This window comes from Balaenoptera physalus (genome assembly GCF_965194825.1).
Source record: "Balaenoptera physalus genome assembly, chromosome: 1".
Lineage (NCBI taxonomy): Eukaryota > Metazoa > Chordata > Mammalia > Artiodactyla > Balaenopteridae > Balaenoptera > Balaenoptera physalus.
In genome coordinates this window covers 100,840,355-100,859,832 of record NC_138882.1, presented here as the reverse complement: position 1 = coordinate 100,859,832, position 19,478 = coordinate 100,840,355, and the positions used below count along the sequence as shown (strand labels likewise).

The following is a 19,478-nucleotide window of genomic DNA, read 5'->3' as shown; positions in this document are numbered from 1 at the left end:
TTTTTTTTCATCTTGATCTTCTTTTAGCACTTTTATGAGTTCATCAGTTTTTCATTAGAGTTCTGAAAATGCTTATTCATTCATTTCAGCAGTACAATCAGTTACCAGAAACCTGTACTTGTCAGAGTCTTTTCCATGAAATTCTTGAAGGTGAAACCCTTTTATAGGAACATATTTGCAAAAACATCAGAGTACACCCATAACTGTCTGTAAATGACAAAAGACTTAAAAATGACCACAGTTAAAGATTTGATGAAAGTTCATAATAATGCAGTTGACAAGAAAATTAGTTATTTCTGAGATATACATTTTAAAGTGATAACTAGGATTATGACTTATAACATTATACCAGAACATATAAGATTTTTAGAAATTTCATGTAATGTAATCATCTCTCTATAGTTTCTTCCAGTTTTAGGTTGACAACATTTTCAACTAATCTTCACCATTCTTTACTTTAAATACTACTCTAAAGTATAAACGCTTGTGGTTGTAGGTTGGGGATAGAAGTGGTGAACTAACAGCACAACTCAATCTCTCAGATCTTCAAATGGTTCTTGGTCTGAGCTACAGCACAAACAATTCAATGATGTCTGAAAACATTGAAGTTGATAACAGTTTGCATGGTAAGTATTAGGTCTTCAAAACCAAATTTCTTTATCCTCAAGATTTACATTTAAATTACGTATCTCATGTTTACCATATCCAGAGAGATACGTAACATAGGAAGCTCAACTTTTATACTTTATTGCTTTACCACTGTCCCATTAATTTATCAGTATGGAATACAGTATTTTATAGCTTTTATCATGAACTTAGAAATGGTAAAGGTATAACTATTTTGTTTAAAAAATTTTTAAATACATTTAAATTCTGTATCTCTAGGTTCACTCAAAAATTTATAAATGTGAAGGTGTGAAAATTAAAACATTTTATTGTTTAACCTCTTTGTTTCAAATGTCTTTACGTATTTGATTTTTGTTTAGCTTTTATTCCCCCCGTTTCATTTCTAAGGGGGAATCTCTTAGGATTTTTTTTTTTTTAATTCAGAAAACCCAGAAATTTTCTTTAGGTGCTGATTTGGTTTTGACATTGCTATAAGAAAAGAATATGCTATAATGTCTCTGTTTCTAAGTGGAAAAAAAACACCTACTTTTGATTAAAAAAATAAAAAGGAACAAGAGTAGAACCACATTTTTGGATGCCATCTTTATGTAACTCTATGTGAGATCCATTTTAAAGATCCAGCCGAGGCTTAAAACATTCTCAGTCTGAAAAAAAAATTACTGTCACAGACAGATATTTTGAACTTGAAAGTCAGTGAAAAATCTAGCTTTTATCTTCCCAATTTCCTCCTTTAATCCATATAAAGAAAAGGAAGAAGAAAAAGAAATTAGTGGTTAGTCATCTAAGACTTTGAAAGAACATTTAATTGAAAAATGATACTGAAGTATGAACAGTATAGTAAACTGGACCATGTACTTTGTAATTGAATAATGGGCTAAAAGGTTTTCCTGTGTTTAATTTTCAAGTTGGTTAAGTTGTAATAGCTCTCATATTTTAACAAATTATCACTTGTCCTCATGGACCGCTCTAGCTATAGACCTATTCCTTTGTTCCCCTTTACAACAAAACTTGAAAATAACATCACTGTTCCTTGTCTTTACTTCCTCACCTCCCATTCTCTCTTCAAACCACTGGACTCTGGCTTTTGCCCCATCATGATACTAAAACCTTTTCAAGGTTACCAGAGAACTCCATTTTACCAAATACGTTGATCAGTTTTAGATATCAGCATATTTGATTTCTCAGCAATATTTCCTATAGCTGATCATCCCCTCCTCATAGTACTTTGTTCGTTTGGCCTCCAGGGTTACCCTCTTTTTCTGGCTTGCCTCCACCTCACTGGCCACTCCGTCTTCATAACTCCCCTCTGTTCCTCATCTTTCCAATCCTTGACATTTGTAGTACCTGGGGTTCGGTTGCTGGACCTCTTCTCCCTTCCCTCTTCCCTCTCTCCTTCTCTATTTTCTGTCCATCCATATCCTTCCTTCCTTTCTGATTTTATCCTTTTTCCGCTTATCCTACACTCTAGATCAGTGCTTCTAATAGAACTTTCTGTGAAGATGGAAATGTTCTGTATCTGTGCTGTCCAATATAGTAGCCTCTAGCCGTATGTGACTGTTGAGCACTTGAAATGTGGCTAGTGCAAAAAGAAGTGAATTTTAAAATATTATTTAACTTTAATTAGTTAAAATTTTAAAAGTCACATGTGGCTAGTGGCTGCTATATCAGACAGCACAACTCTAGATGATTTCGTTCAGTCGGTTGGCTTTTATATCATCTATATGCTGATGATTTTCAGATTGATATTTCCAGTCATAATTTCTCTCTTGAGTTGGAGTTTCATATATTTAACATTTCCACTTGAATATCTAATTGGCATCTAAAACTTAACACATCCAGAATGGATCAATTGTTTTTTTCTCCCCTAACATGTTCTTCCTTCAGTCTGCCCTGTCTCAGGAAATGGTACCATGATTCACACCAGTGTTCAGGCCAAAAACCTAAGGGCCATCCTTGTTCCCTATCTCCCACCCACTCCTACATTCAACCTATCAGAAACCCTACCTTCAAAATATATCCCTAATCTCTCTTACAATGTACACTGCAACAATCTTAGTACAGGCTGCCAACATCTCCCAGTAGAGCATTAGCCTTGCAACTGTTTCTTTTGTTTTCTGCTGTTGATCCCTCACACTGACTTCCACAGGGCAGCCAGAGTGCTTTTATAAAATGTGAATCAAGTCATGTCATTTCTCTGCTCAGAACCCTCCAGTGACTTCCCATCGTACCTAGAACCAAATATTCAGCCCTCACTGTGGCTAAAAGTTCCTGTAATCTGGGCCCAGACTGCTTTATCATTTCCTCCCACACCCCCTGCTCACTTTGGCTCCATGAAGACAGGTATTTTTTGGTCTCTTAGGTTCATTGCTGTATCCCTAGTGCCTGGAAAAGCCTGCTGGCTAAAGGAACTGCAAGAAAACTTGTATAGGGACTTCTCTGGCAGTCCAGTGGTTAAGACTCCGTGCTTCCACTGCAGGGGGCACGGGTTCAATCCCTAGTCGGGGAATGAAAATCCCACGTGCCATATGGTGCAGCCAAAAGAAACAAGAAAACTTGTATATTTCTGGTGTTGGCTCAGGGTGGAGAAAAGGAGTCTCCCATAAGAATCTGAATTCATAAGCCTGTCTACACACTGGTTTGGAATTTGATTTATTCTACCTGCACAGTATAAGAAAGCCCAATCCATTAAAGTGCTTTTGGGTTAGAAATGCTCCTAGGGACTTAGCAGAAGTAAGATCAAATATTTTCTGGAGGTAAGCAAGCCATCCTTTATCCAGGCCTATAAAGGCTCACAACAACAACAACAAAATTACCAAACACCTAAAGAAACAAGCCAAAATGAGTAAGAAAACAAACAAAAGCAAAATCAGGTCACCAAGATCTTCAGAATATAAAATGACTATGATTAAATGTTTACAGGAATAACAGAATTGAAACAAAGGAATAGCAAAAATGATCATGCAGATCTGAAAAAAATAATAATAGCTAACAATTATTGAGTGCTTACTATGTGCCCAGGCAGTGCTTTGCCTGTTTTAACTCATTTAATCCTAACAACTCTAGGAGGCAGGAGAGGTTAAGTAAATTTCCTGGGGTTGCCTTTGTAAGTGGTAGAGATGGGAGTTCAACCTAGTCAGTCTGGCTTCAGAGTCTGTCTTGGCTGATACTTCTAGCTTAATGTGATTTTAGCATACCTCTCAGTAATTGATAGGTAAAAATCAGGAGTCAGAGATCAGTAATAATATAGAGGATTTGACCAGCACAATTAATGGGCTTGATATGTTTTTCAAATTGTGTGTTTGACCCATTTAATGAGTTATAAAATCAATCTCAGGTGTTGGAACTAACATTAAATACACACACACACATATACATACATATAATGGGGTTATCATACATAATAAGGGCAAGTACTGTTTTGTGGAGATTTTGTTCTACATTTGTGTGAGTGTATTTAGGGTTGCAATGCAAATGTATTTTTTAAAGTTATAGTTGATCTACATTATTATGTTAGTTTCAGGTGTACAACATAGTGATTCAAAATTTTTATAGATTATATTCCATTTAAAGTTATTATGAAACATTGGCTATATTCCCTGTGTTGTACAGTATATCCTTGCATCTTATTTGTTTTATACATTGTAGTTTGTACCTCTTAATACCCTACTCCTAGCTTGCCCCTCTCCTTTTCTCTCTCCCCACTGATAACCATTAGTTTCTTGCCTGTATCTGTGAGTCTGTTTCTGTTTTCTTACATTTATTTGTTTTATTTTTTTAGATTCCAAACGTATTTCTTAATATGGGTCACACTGATTTAATGGACATACAGAATGCTGTGTCAAGCAACTAATCAATTCACATTCTTTTAAAACATTCATGAAACAGGTCTAAAAATTTGACCACATGCCAAACCAACAAATTTGAAAGAATCTGTATCACATAGGTTTCATGCCCTGAGCACAGTGCAGTTCAGTTAGAAATTAACAAGAAGGTAATGTATAAAACATATTCATTTGAAAATACACACTTCTAAGTAACTTATGGTATGATTTAAGAAGAAATCATAAATAAAATTAGAAAATAACTTAGGACTGAATTATAATTTATGTGATACAACTTATATTAGTTCTTAGAGCAAAATTTATATTGTATCATATTTTAAAAGGAAAAAGACTCAGTGACCTAAGTATCCAGCTTTTAAAAAGTTAAAAACAAACCAAAAAACAAAAAAACTCAAAGTAGAAGGCAAGAAATAATAGCAGAAATTAATGAATTTAAAACAAAGATTCAATAGAGAGAATTTTTAAAAACCCAAATTCGGTTCTTTAAAAAGACTAACAAATCTACAGCAAGATTATTTGAGGAAAAAAAAAGAGAGAGAGAAGGGGTTATAATGTAGATGCAGCAGACATTAAAAAGAGAAGAGATTATCCTGAATAATTTTATTTGAAAACCTAGGAGAAATGGACAATTTCTGGAAAAGCAGCTTACCAAAATTGAATCTAGAAAAATCTAATGGTAGAATGTAATGTGAATGGATGGCATCTCTAATGCCTAAAGCCATAGGGAAATTTGATGAGTCATTTAAAATCTTTCCACTGAGAAAATACCTGGCCAAGGTGATTTTACACGTGTGATCTACCAAACATTTAAGAAAATTGATTCCAACCTTCCATAAAATTTTATAGGTAACTAGAAGAGTGGGAACACTTTATCAGTCTTTCTGAGAATAGTATAACCTTGATATCCAAACTACACAAGAACAGTATGTACAAGAAAGGAAAATTACAGGCAAATCTTTACTCATGAACATAGATGCAAAAATTTTAAGCAAAATATTTGGAAACCAAACCCACAATGTATTTAAAACAAATAAACAGGAATTCAAGTGGACTGAATATCAGGAAATCAATTAATGTAATATACCAGTAAACATAGTAAAGGAGAAAATAGCTCAAATATCCAAATATATCAGTAATTCTATTCAATGTAAACGTTCCGTTTAAAGGACCAAGAGTATCAGATTGGTAAAAGAATAAAATCCAACTAAGCCTGAAAGTAAAAGGATTGAAAAAACATACCATGGAAAAACTGATCAAGAGAAAGCTGGTACAGCTGTATTAATATCAGATAAAATGTACTTTAAGGCAAAAGACTTTGTTAGAAATGAAGACAGTCACTTCAACAATGGTTAAGAATTCAATTCACCAGGAAGATGAAAGCCTTAAATTTGTATGTATCTAGCAAGCCTAATAACAAAGCTTCAGTGTTCATAAAGCAAAACTGACTAAACTAAAAGGAGAAATGGGAAAATCCAGAACCATGAGGGGAAATTTAAACACATTTCTCTCAGGAATTGCACCTATCAGAAAACTAAATATTTTAAAGATGTCAGTTCTTCCCAAATTGATAAAAATTCAGTGTGCTGCCAAGCAAATAATGAGTTTTTTTGTGGAACTTGACCAGGTCGTTCATGAATGTATATGAAAGAAAAAAGGGCTAAGAACTCAAAGCCAAAACATTCCTGATGAAAAACAAGAGATGAGAAGTGCTTTCTCTACAGATATAAAGATTATAAAGCTACAGTAATGAAGACAGTGTGTTACTGGCATAGAGACAAATAGACCAGTGGAATGGAATATAGAGTCTATAATCCTTGCATATATGGAAATTAATATCACACAAAAATAAATTCTTGATGGATCAAGGATTTAAGTATGAAAGACAGATTTAGAGCAATAATTATGATCAGCCAGCTAACACTTGCTGAATGCTTACTACTTACCAGGCATTATACTGACCGCTTTACAGATGATGGTGCATTTATCACCACACAGTGATCTATGAGGTAGGTATTGTTGTCCTTTACAAATGAGAAAATCACAGAGCGGTAGTTGCCCAAGGTCATATCACAGTGAGTGATTAGTCTGTTCAATCAGTATGCTGTACTACCTCTGAAAATAAAGGAGAATATCTTCATGATATCAGAGAGGGGAAGGATTTCTCAAAACACAAAAACAAAGCCATTACAGAAAAGATTGACACTGAAATTAAGAACTTCATTTCATTAAAAGAAACCGTAAAGAGATAAAACACAAACTGAGAGGACATTTGCCACACAGATGATTAAAAAAGGATTTGTATCCTCAATGTATAAGAACTCCTATGAATTAAAAACAAGACAAATAGCCTAACTAAAAGATAGGCAAAAGTGATGAACAGAAGAAACACAAATAGCCCATAAATATGTGAAAAGAATCAGGGAAAACCATAGTGAGGTAATATTGGTGGATGAGATGGATGAAAATTAAAAGGCCTGATAACACCAGTATTGAAACAATACAGGTAATAGAAACTTTTATGCAGTGTTGATGGGAGTAGAAATTGGTGTATTCAAAAGAGTAGTCTGGCAATATTCTGGTAGAGTTGAAGATGTACCAACCGTATGATCTAGCAGTTCCACTCCCAGTTACATGCATCTGACATCCAGACTGGAACAAAGGCTTGCTCATGTACACAAGGAGATATTTCCAAGAATTTCTGTAGTAATATTGCTTATAATGACAAATGATTGGAAGCAACCTAAATAGCTGTCACCAAGAGAAAGGGTATATGCTTTCCTAGTCCTAAAATCGCAATGAAGATTAAACTACTCATACCAACTTGGATGAATCTCACAAACATGAGGTTGCTCAAAGAAAGCAAGTTAGAGAACATACACAGTATGAGACCACTTATGTAATGTTATGTAATCTCCATTGCTTAGAGATACATACATATGTAATGAAAATATAAAAAATAAGGAAGAGGGAAGTTATGGGGGGAATTACAAAAGTGGGAGTTAATTTGTTGGTCATGGTTTCTTTTTTTTTCCTTTTTTTTTTCTTTTTGCTTCTCAAAGTTCTTCTGTTTTACAAAGTAAGCACATGATACACAATTTGACTGAAATAATTTTCAGAGTTGGAAAAGTTACAGATTTTTATGACAAGAAAACCCAGGTCAGGAACTACTTATGGAAAGAAGACAATTTGTTGAGAAACTACGTTCCCTTACCCCGCCCCCGTCAAGTAAAAATCTCAAATAAAAGGACTGAAAGGGTAGCAACTGGAGAGGTTTACAGATTCACTTTGTATAAAAAGAATGACTTTAGATTTCATTACTTTCTAGTGCATCCAATTTCTTTAAGAAAAATTTTTTCTCTTTATGTGAAATAGCTAAGAATAAATGAAGTAAAAGGCTTGTTACAGATGATGATTCTTCACAAAAATTTATAGTCATAGTTCAAATTACCTTCTCAGTGACTGTGTTTTCCAGTTAAACTCAGAGCACTACAACCAGCCTCATTATTTTGTGAGCTTATTGTTTTAGAAGATGTATTTATTTCATTCTTTATCTTCAAGAGTTTCTTATCAGGGAAGAAAATTCTTGACATCATAAACAGTAACAACCACATTATGTGAGTATTTGTTTTCTGATGGTATGTATTCAAAAGTAATTTAATATTTTTAATCTATTTCCTGCAAAACTATTGCCAGAATAAAACTGTCTGAATAGAATAAGGTGTGGGGAGCCAGTTGCTCCTATCACCATGCCTCAAAGAAGATCGTTAGAGTACTTCACATTTAAAATGGAGCTTATAGGGTTTCCCTGGTGGTGCAGTGGTTGAGAATCTGCCTGCCAATGCGGGGGACACGGGTTCGAGCCCTGGTCTGGGAAGATCCCACATGCCACGGAGCAACTGGGCCCGTGAGCCACAACTACTGAGCCTGTGCGTCTGGAGCCTGTGCTCCGCAACAAGAGAGGCCACGACAGTGAGAGGCCTGCGCACCTCGATGAAGAGTGGCCCCCGCTCGCCACAACTAGAGAAAGACCTCGCACAGAAACGAAGACCCAACACAGCCAAAAATAAATAAATAAATAAATTTTAAAAAATAAATAAAAATAAAATGGAGCTTATAAAGTAGAGCAACAATCTTTTTTTTTTATCTTTATTGGAGTATAATTGCTTTACATTGGTGTGTTAGTTTCTGCTATATAACAGAGTGAATTAGCTATACATATACATACATCCCCATATCTCCTCCCTCTTGCATCTCCCTCCCACCCTCCCTGTCCCACCCCTCTAGGTGGACATGAAGCACCGAACTGATCTCCCTGTGCTATGCGGCTGCTTCCCACTAGCTAGCTGTTTTACATTTGGTAGTGTATATATGTCCATGCCACTGTCTCACTTTGTCCAAGCTTACCCTTCCCCCTCCCCGTGTCCTCAAGTCCATTCTCTATGTCTGCGTCTTTATTCCTGTCCTGCCCCTAGGTTTTTCAGAACCTTTTTTTTTTTTTTTAGATTCCATATATATGTCTTAGCATACGGTATTTGTTTTTCTCTTTTGACTTACTTCACTCTGTATGACAGACTCTAGCTCCATCCACCTCACTACAAATAATTCAATTTCGTTTCTTTTTATGGTTGAGTAATATTCCATTGTATATATGTGCCACATCTTTATCCATTCATCTGTCGATGGACACTTAGGATGCTTCCATGTCCTGGCTCTTGTAAATAGAGCTGCACTGAACATTGTGGTATATGACTCTTTTTGAATTATGGTTTTCTCAGGGTATATGCCCAGTAGTGGAATTGCTGGGTCATATGGTAGTTCTATTTTTTGTTTTTTAAGGAACCTCCATACTGTTCTCCATAGTGGCTGTATCAATTTACATTCCCACCAACAGTGCAAGAAGGTTCTCTTTTCTCCACACCCTCTCCAGCATTTATTGTTTGTAGTTTTTTTTTTTTTTTTTTTTGCCTATCACATCTGCTTGGCAGCTGTATTTTCTTTGTTTTAAATTAATTAATTAATTTATTTATTTATTTTTGGCTGTGTTGGGTCTTTGTTTCTGTGCGAGGGCTTTCTCTAGTTGCAGCAAGTGGGGGCCACTCTTCATCGCGGTGCGCGGGCTGCTCACTATCACGGCCTCTCGTTGTGGAGCACAGGTTCCAGACGTGCAGGCTCAGCAGTTGTGGCTCACGGGCCTAGTCGCTCCACGGCATGTGGGATCTTCCCAGACCAGGGCTCGAACCCGTGTCCCATGCATTGGCAGGCAGATTCTTAACCACTGCGCCACCAGGGAAGCCCTGTAGATTTTTTGATGATGGCCATTCTGACCAGTGTGAGGTGATATCTCATTGTAGTTTTGATTTGCATTTCTCTAATGATTAGCGAAGTTGAGCATCCTTTCATGTGTTTGTTGGCAATGTGTATATCTTCTTTGGAGAAATGTCTATTTCGGTTCTTCTGCCCATTTTTGGATTGGGTTGTTTGTTTTTTTGATATTGAGCTGCATAAGCTACTTGTATATTTTGGAGATTAATCCTTTGTCAGTTGCTTCATTTGCAAATATTTTCTCCCATTTTGAGGGTTGTCTTTTCGTCTTGCTTATGGTTTCCTTTGCTGTGCAAAAGATTTTAAGTTTCATTAGGTCCCATTTGTTTTTGTTTTTCCATTTCTCTAGGAGGTGGGTCAAAAAGGATCTTGCTGTGATTTATGTCATGGAGTATTCTGCCTATGTTTTCCTCTAAGAGTTTTATACTGTTTGGCCTTACATTTAGGTCTTTAATCCATTTTGAGTTTATTTTTGTGTATGGTGTTAGGGAGTGTTCTAATTTCATTCTTTTACATGTAGCTGTCCAGTTTTCCCAGCACCACTTATTGAAGAGGCTGTCTTTTCTCCATTGTATATTCTTGCCTCCTTTATCAAAGATAAGGTGACCATATGTGTGTGGGTTTATCTCTGGGCTTTCTATCCTATTCCATTGATCTATATTTCTGTTTTGTGCCAGTACCATACTGTCTTGATTACTGTAGCTTTGTAGTATAGTCTGAAATCAGAGAGCCTGATTCCTCCAGCTCCATTTTTCTTTCTCAAGATTACTTTGGCTGTTCGGGGTCTTTTGTGTTTCCATACAAATTGTGAAATTTTTTGTTCTAGTTCTGTGAAAAATGCCATTGGTAGTTTGATAGAGATTGCGTTGAACCTGTAGATTGCTTTCGGTAGTATAGTCATTTTCACAATGTTGATTCTTCCAATCCAAGGACATGGTATATATCTCTCCATCTGTTTGTATCATCTTTAATTTCTTTCATCAGTGTCTTATAGTTTTCTGCATACAGGTCTTTTGTCTCCTTAGGTAGGTTTATTCCTAGGTATTTTATTCTTTTTGTTGCAATAGTAAATGGGAGTGTTTCCTTAATTTCTCTTTCAGATTTTTCATCTTTAGTGTATAGGAATGCAAGAGATTTCTGTGCATTCATTTTGTATCCTGCTACTTTACCAAATTCATCGATTAGCTCTAGTAATTTTCTGATAGCATCTTTAGGATTCTCTATGTATAGTATCATGTCATCTGCAAACGGTGACAGTTTTACTCCTTCTTTTCCGATTTGGATTCCTTTTATTTCTTTTTCTTCTCTGATTGCTGTGGCTAAAACTTCCAAAACTATGTTGAATAATAGTGGTGAGAGTGGGCAGCCTTGTCATGTTCCTGATCTTCGTGGAAATGGTTTCAGTTTTTCACCATTGAGAACGATGTTGGCTGTGGGTTTGTCATATATGGCCTTTATTATGTTGAGGTAAGTTCTCTTTATGCCTACTTTCTGGAGCGTTTTTATCATATATGGGTGTTGAATTTTGTCAAAATCTTTTTCTGCATCTATTGAGATGATCATATGGTTTTTCTCCTTCAAATTGTTAATATGGTTTACCCCATTGATTGATTTGCGTATATTGAAGAATCCTTGCATTCCTGGGATACACCCCACTTGATCATGGTGTATGATCCTTTTAATGTGCTGTTGGATTCTGTTTGCTAGTATTTTGTTGAGGATTTTTGCATCTATGTTCATCAGTGATATTGGCCTGTAGTTTTTTTATGGTATCTTTGTCTGGTTTTGGTATCAGTGTGATGGTGGCCTCATAGAATGAGTTTGGGAGTGTTCCTCCCTCTGCTATATTTTGGAAGAGTTTGAGAAGGATAGGTGTTAGCTCTTCTCTAAATGTTTGATAGAAGCCATCTGGTCCTGGGCTTTTGTTTGTTGGAAGATTTTTAATCACAGTTTCAATTTCAGTGCTTGTGATTAGTCTGTTTATATTTTCTGTTTCTTCCTGGTTCAGTCTCAGGAAGTTGTGCTTTTCTAAGAATTTGTCCATTTCTTCCAGGTTGTCCATTTTATTGGCATAGAGTTGCTTGTAGTAATCTCTCATGATCCTTTGTATTTCTGTGGTGTCAGTTGCTACTTCCTTTTCATTTCTAATTCTATTGATTTGAGTTTTCTCCCTTTTTTTCTTGATGAGTCTGGCTAATGGCTTATCAGTTTTGTTTATCTTTTCAAAGAACCAGCTTTTAGTTTTGTTGATCTTTGCTATTGTTTGCTTCATTTCTTTTTCATTTATTTCTGATCTGATCTTTATGATTTCTTTCCTTCTGCTAACTTTGGGGTTTTTTTGTTCTGTCTCTAATTGCTTTAGCTGTAAGGTTAGGTTGTTTATTTGAGATGTTTATTGTTTCTTGAGTAGGATTGTATTGCTATAAACTTCCCTGTTAGAACTGCTTTGGCTGCATCCCATATGTTTTGGGTCATCGTGTTTTCATTGTCATTTGTTTCTAGGTATTTTTTGATTTCCTCTTTGATTTCTTCAGTGATCTCTTGGTTATTTAGTAATGTATTGTTTAGCCTTCATGTGTTTGTATTTTTTACAGATTTTTTCCTCTAATTGATATCTAGTCTCATAGCGTTGTGGTCAGAAAAGATACTTGATATGATTTCAATTTTCTTAAATTTACCAAGGCTTGATTTGTGACCCAAGATATGATCTATCCTGGAGAATGTTCCATGTGCACTTGAGAAGAAAGTGTAATCTGTTTTTGGATTGAATGTCCTATAAATATCAATTAAGTCCATCTTGTTTAATGTATCTTTTAAAGCTTGTGTTTCCTTATTTATTTTCATTTTGGACGATCTGTCCATTGGTGAAAGTGAAGTGTTAAAGTCCTGTACTATGATTGTGTTACTGTCAATTTCCCCTTTAATGGCTGTTAGCATTTACCTTGTGTATTGAGGGGCTCCTGTGTTGGGTGCATAAATATTTACAACTGTTATATCTTCTTCTTGGATTGATTCCTTGATCATTATGTAGTGTCCTTCTTTGTCTCTTGTAATAGTCTTCATTTTAAAGTGTATTTTGTCTGACGTGAGAATTGCTACTCCAGCTTTCTTTTGATTTCCATTTGCATGGAATATCTTTTTCCATCCCCTCACTTTCAGTCTGTATGTGTCCCTAGGTCTGAAGTGGGTCTCTTGTAGACAACATATGTACAGGTCTTGTTTTTGTAGCCATTCAGCCAGTCTATGTCTTTTGGTTGGAGAATTTAATCCATTTATATTTAAGATAGTTATCGATATGTATGTTCCTATTACCATTTTCTTAATTGTTTTGGGTTTTTAATTGTAAGTCTTTTCCTTGTGTTGTGTTTCCTGCCTAGAGAAGTTCCTTTAGCATTTGTTGTAGAGCTGGTTTGGTGGTGCTGAATTCTCTTAGCTTTTGCTTGTCTGTAAAGGTTTTAATTTCTCCATCAAATCTGAATGAGATCCTTGCTGGATAGAGTAATCTTGGTTGTAGGTTTTTCCCTTTCATCACTTTAAATATGTCCTGCCATTCCCTTCTGGCTTTCAGAGTTTCTGCTGAAAGATCAGCTGTTAACCTTATGGGGATTCCATTGTATGTTAATTGTTGCTTTTTCCTTGCTGCTTTTAATAGTTTTTCTTCGTTTTTAATTTTTGATAGTTTGATTAATATGTGTTTGGCGTGTTTCTCCTTGGATTTATCCTGTGTGGGACTCTCTGTGCTTCCTGGACTTGATTATTTCCTTTGTCATGTTAGGGAAATTTTCAACTATAATCTCTTGAAATATTTTCTCAGTCTCTTTTTTTTCTCTTCTTCTTCTGGGACCCCTATAATTCGAATGTTGGTGCGTTTAATGTTGTCCCAGAGGTCTCTGAGACTGTCCTCAATTATTTTCATTCTTTTTTCTTTACTCTGCTCTGCAGTAGTTATTTCCACTATTTTATCTTCCAGGTCACTTATCTGTTCTTCTGCCTCAGTTATTCTGCTATTGATTCCTTCTAGAGAATTTTTAATTTCATTTATTGTGTTGTTCATCATTGTTTATTTGCTCTTTAGTTCTTCTATGTCCTTGTTAAACATTTCTTGTATTTTCTCCATTCTATTTCCAAGATTTTGGATCATCTTTACTATCATTACTCTGAATTCTTTTTCTGGTAGACTGCCTATTTCCTCTTCATTTGTTTGGTCTGGTGGGTTTTTGCCTTGCTCCTTCACCTGCTGTGTGTTTTTTTGTCTTCTCATTTTGCTTAACTTACTGTGTTTGGGGTCTCCATTTCACAGGCTGCAGGTTCGTAGTTCCCATTGTTTTTGGTGTCTGCTCCCAGTGGGTAGGGTTTGTTCAGTGGGTTGTGTAGGCTTCCTGGTGGAGGGGACTGGTGCCTGTGTTCTTGTCAATGAGACTGGATCTTGTGTTTCTGGTGGGCAGGACCGTGTCCAGTGGTGTGTTTTGGGGTGTCTGTGACCTTATTATGATTTTAGGCAGTCTCTCTGCTAATGGGTGGGGTTGTGTTCCTGTCTTGCTAGTTGTTTGGCATAGTGTGTCCAGCACTATAGCTTGCTGGTCGTTGAGTGGAGCTGGGTCTTAGTGTTGAGATGGAGATCTCTGGGAGACCTTTCACCATTTGATATTACGTGGGGCCGGGAGGTCTCTGGTGGACCAATGTCCTGAACTCGGCTCTCCCACCTCAGAGGCTCAGGCCTGACACCCGGCCAGAGCACCAAGACTCTGTCAGCCACATGGCTCAGAAGAAAAGGGAGAAAAAGAAAAAAAGAAAAAAGGAAGAAAGAAAATAAAGTTATTAAAATAGAAAAAATTTATTAAAAATAAAAAAGTAATTTAAAAAAAAATGAAGAGAGCAACCAAACCAAAAAACAAATCCAACAATGATAAGAAGCTCTAAAAACTATACTAAAAAAACCCCGAAACAAAACAGACAGTCAGAACCCTAGGACAAATGGCAAAAGCAAAGCTATACAGACAAAATCACACAAAGAAACATACACACTCAGAAAAAGAGAAAAAGGAAAAAGGAAAAAAAAAAAAAAAAAAAAATATATATATATATATATATATATGTAAAATAAAAAAAGGAAGAGAGCAACCAAATCAATAAATTGCCAATGATAATAAGCTCTAAATAGTAAACTAAGATAAACATAAAACCAGAAACAAATTACATACAGAAAGCGAACCCCAAGTCTACAGTTGCTCCTGAAGTCCACCTCCTCAATTTTGGGATGATTTGTTGTGTATTCAGGTATTCCACAGATGCAGGGTACATCACGTTGACTCTGGAGATTTAATCTGCTGCTCCTGAGGCTGCACAGAGAAAATTCCGTTTCTCTTCTTTGTGCGCACAGCTCCTGGGGTTCAGCTTTGGATTTGGCCCCGCCTCTGCCTGTAGGTCACTTGAGGGCATCTGTTCTTTGCTCAGACAGGACAGGGTTAAAGGAGCAGCTGATTCGGGGGCTCTGGCTCACTCAGGCCAGGGTGGGAGGGAGGGGTACGGATGCGGGGCGAGCCTGCGGCGGCAGAGGCCAACATGACGTTGCAGCAGCCTAAGGCGCGCCGTGTGTTCTCCTGGGGAAGTTGTCTCTGGATCCCGGGACCCTGGCAGTGGCAGGCTGCACAGGTTCTCGGGAGGGGAGGTGTGGATAGTGACCTGTGCTTGCACACAGGCCTCTTGGTGGCTGCAGCAGCAGCCTTAGCATCTCATGCCCATCTCTGCTGTCCATGGTGATAGCCGCGGCTGGCACCCGTCTCTGGAGCTCGTTTAGGTGGTGCTCTGAATCCCCTCTCCTCGCACACCCCGAAACAATGGTCTCTTGCCTCTTAGGCAGGTCCAGACTTTTTCCCGGACTCTCTCCCGGCTAGCTGTGGCGCACTAGCCCCCTTCAGGCTGTGTTCACGCAGCCAACCCCAGTCCTCTCCCTGGGATCCAACCTCCGAAGACCCAGCGCCCGCCCACCCCGGCGGGTGAGCAGACAAGCCTCTCGGGCTGGTGAGTGCTGGTTGGCACTGATCCTCTGTGCAGGAATCTCTCTGCTTTGCCCTCTGCACCCGTTGCTGCGCTCTCCTCCGTGGAGAAGCTTGAAGCTTCCCCCCTCTGCCACCCGCAGTCTCTGCCCGCGAAGGGGCTTCTCACTGTGTGGAAACCTTTCCTCCTTCACAGCTCCCTCCCATTGGTGCAGGTCCCATCCCTATTCTTTTGTCTCTGTTTTTCCTTTTTTCTTTTGCCCTACCGAAGTACATGGGGAGTTTCTTGCCTTTTGGGAAGTCTTAGGTCTTCTGCCAACGTTCATTAGGTGTTCTGTAGTTGTTCCACATGTAGATGTAGTTTTGATGTATTTGTGGGGAGAAAGGTGATCTCCACGTCTTACTCCTCCGCCATCTTGAAGGCACCCCTCACCACCCCACTGTGGTTTATTTCTTAAGCTGGCTATCAGGTATCATGTATTTCTTATATTATGCCTTTTAAAATATTAAAGACTGAATGGATATGAAAATTCTTCATATTTAATGATAACTTTTTGAAAAAATATTTTGAAGATCTTTTTATTTAACTTTTTTCCTGACTAGCAGTAAATTTGTCATCTAATGAGATCTTAAAATGGAAACGGGTTACTCAGAAGAGTAATAATATAGTATTGGGGATGTTATTTTGGTTCTTACCTCAAATTTGAAGGCCTTAGGTTTTCCTTATGTTTCTACTTACTTAAACCTCTCTACAGTTTGTTTGGGTTGTTTTTAGGAGACTGTGTGTATCACATAAAACCAGTTATTATAAAAATGCCTTTTCTAAATTAAGGGGTAGTTAGTAACCAAAGTTAGTTTCCAACCAAAACGTTAACTTCCTTACATCAAAACGTTTTAGAGGGAGTGTATATTTTAATTTAGTTGGTGTGGAAAATTATTATTCTTGAAAGAATACATGTTTCCTCCTTCCATGTGGGTTTTTGTAGCAGACTTTAAATTTGAATAACACAGTGATGCTGAATTTTCAGTCTTAAGGGCTCCCTGGCTTACTTAAATTAACTTTTTTTTACAAAGGTGCACGCCCCAAGTTTGGACGCCGACACAGTATGGAAAACATGGAACTTATGAAGTTAACACCAGAAAAGGTTGGCAGTTTTTATTTCTTGAACTGTTATAACAAAATATTTTAGCAACTTTTAATTTAAATAAGTCTTGTCATATATGGGTATCACTTTAACATTTTCCTTTGAAAAGAATCGAGTACAATGCAAAAAGAATGTGTACAGTATGCTGCCATCTGTTTAAGAAAAGTTTTATGCATATATATCCTTTGTAGATGCATAAGACATTTCTGTAAGAATATATAAGAAACTTGCTAGTAGCAATTACCTCTGGGAAAAGAATTGCTGTCTGGGTTAAGAGAAACACTATATACTAATTTGAACTGTTTGAATATTTTACTATTTTACCATGTACATGCATTACTTTGTTTTTTTAATTAAAAGAAGAACAGGAAAATCAGAAAAGGATTAGGAAGCTTTTATCAACTAAATAACAGCAACATTATTGGCAACATTAATGATACGTATGATCAAGCTAGGTTTTTTAGCTGCATTTTTGAAAAGCAGTTTTTTTAACTAACAAAGAAACAACTCTGTTCAAGATGCATCTTCTCTAGGTTTTTTTTTTAAGTAACAGAGAAGGGACTTTATAATTGGAAAAAGGTTATTGAAGAACAAATCTAGGCTGCTTTCTTCCACCTCCATTTATCTTAATTTTACATTGTTAAGGTATGCTCTTACTCCTTTATGGTGTATTTCTTGAAACACTTTTTACAAAATGTGTTTATTGTAGTAACTTTGGAAACTTCCAACAAGGAAATTAAAATTATCAGTAATCCCACCTCCCAGTAGTAACCAAAATTAATGTTTTTGTATTTATTCGTCTTGTATTTTCACATGAATATCATATTATAGATACTATTTTATAATACATAGTAATATATCAACATCTTTCCATGTAATGAAGTATTCTTCTGCCCTATTATTATAATAGGCATATTATTTTTTAATATTGACATTTTTTGTGTAAGTAGTCTTCATGACACCAACATCTGATTTGAACTAATATCCAATATTTTTTTATTCCAGTTACAGAGTTGGTTTTTTTTTTTTGTCTTTTTTTTTTTGTAGATAAATTGATCTTTATAAAAATTAAAAACTTTTGTTCTTTAAGGGATACCATTGAGAAAGTAAGAATACAACCCACAGGATGGGAGAAAATATCTGTAAATCACATGTCTGATAAGGGACTTGCATTCAGAATATATAAAGAACTCTTACAAGTCAACAATAAAAAATGCAATTAAAAATAGGCAAGGAATTTGAATAGGCATTTCTCCACAGATCACATACAAATAGCTAATAAGCCATGGAAATATGTGCAATCACCATTAGCCATCAGAGATAAGCAAATCAAAACCGTAAGATACCACTTCATACCTACTAGATCGGCTATGATAAAAAAGACAGATAAAAACAAGTGTTTGGTGAGGATGTAGAGAAACTGGAAAAGTCATATACTGCTGGTAGGTATAGAAAAGAGTCTGGTGATTCCTCAAATGATTAAACATAGAGTTGCCATATGATCCAGCAATTCCTCCCAGCCAAGAGAAATAAAAACATACATCCACACAAAAACTTGTACATGAATGTTTATATAGCAGTATTTTTCATAATAGCCAAAATGTGGAGACGGCCCAAATGTCCACTAACTGATGAATGGACAAATCTATTTATTAACAGATAATAAAATCTGACTTATGTAGATAGTGGAATATTATTTGTCAGTAAAATGTAAAATGTAATGAAGTGCTGATCTATGCTATAACATAGATGAAAGTCAAAAGCATTATCCCCAGTAAAAGAAGTCAGTCACAATAGACCACCTGTTGTATATGAAACAATGTTAGGCAAATTTTGGAGACAAATATGTTAATGGTTGCCTAAGGCTGGGGTGTCTGGGATGAGGGTACAGGGTTTTTTTTAAATTAATGGTACAAGGTTTCTTTTTTGAATGATGAAAATGGACTAAAGTTAGATTATTAGGACAGCTGTGCAACTGTGGATATCCTAAAATTAATATAAAAAATTCACTGAATAGTTACAGAGTTTTAAAAAAACTTCTGGTTAACTTCTGAAGGGCTTTATGATTCCCCCCCATATATTTACCTCTTATATTGGTGAGTGGTTCTCAAATCCTTAAATCTATAGATTATTTAAAAAAAAAAAAACAGAACACAAAAAACTTAAGTCAATTTAGATCTCCTTCGTTTTTCTAGTAGGTAGGAAACTAGTAATAAGCAGCAAAATTAATTTGGTGCATCTGTAGTGGTACCAACAGTAAATTCCATGAGAAGCTGACCAGATTCAACCCTGTAATTTTCCAAGAGCCTAATGATGATAAAGCTTTATGTCTAATTTAAAATATGTTTAAGTGGAATTAGTTCTTTGTGATTTTTTTTTAACCTCATAATAAATATTTATTTATTTGTTTTATTTTTGGCTGCCTTGGGTCTTAGTTGAGGCATATGGGCTCCTCGTTGTGGCGCATGGGCTCTCTAGTTGTGGCCTGTGTGCTCAGTAGTTGCAGCGTGCGGGCTTAGTTGCCCTGCGGCATGTGGGATCTTAGT

The 19,478-nt window shown here is 36.4% G+C and overlaps 1 protein-coding gene across 3 annotated transcripts in view; it reads left to right on the top strand.

Annotated features, from left to right (window-relative positions):
- GPSM2 (G protein signaling modulator 2) overlaps positions 1-19,478 on the top strand; it is a 72,871-nt gene that overhangs the window by 30,157 nt on the left and 23,236 nt on the right. For all 3 annotated transcript variants that reach the window (XM_082450633.1, XM_082450634.1, XM_082450632.1), the window contains 2 exons: positions 497-626; positions 16,862-16,932. In XM_082450633.1, coding sequence (XP_082306759.1) covers positions 497-626; positions 16,862-16,932 — 201 coding nt within the window. The remainder of the gene's footprint in view (positions 1-496; positions 627-16,861; positions 16,933-19,478) is intronic.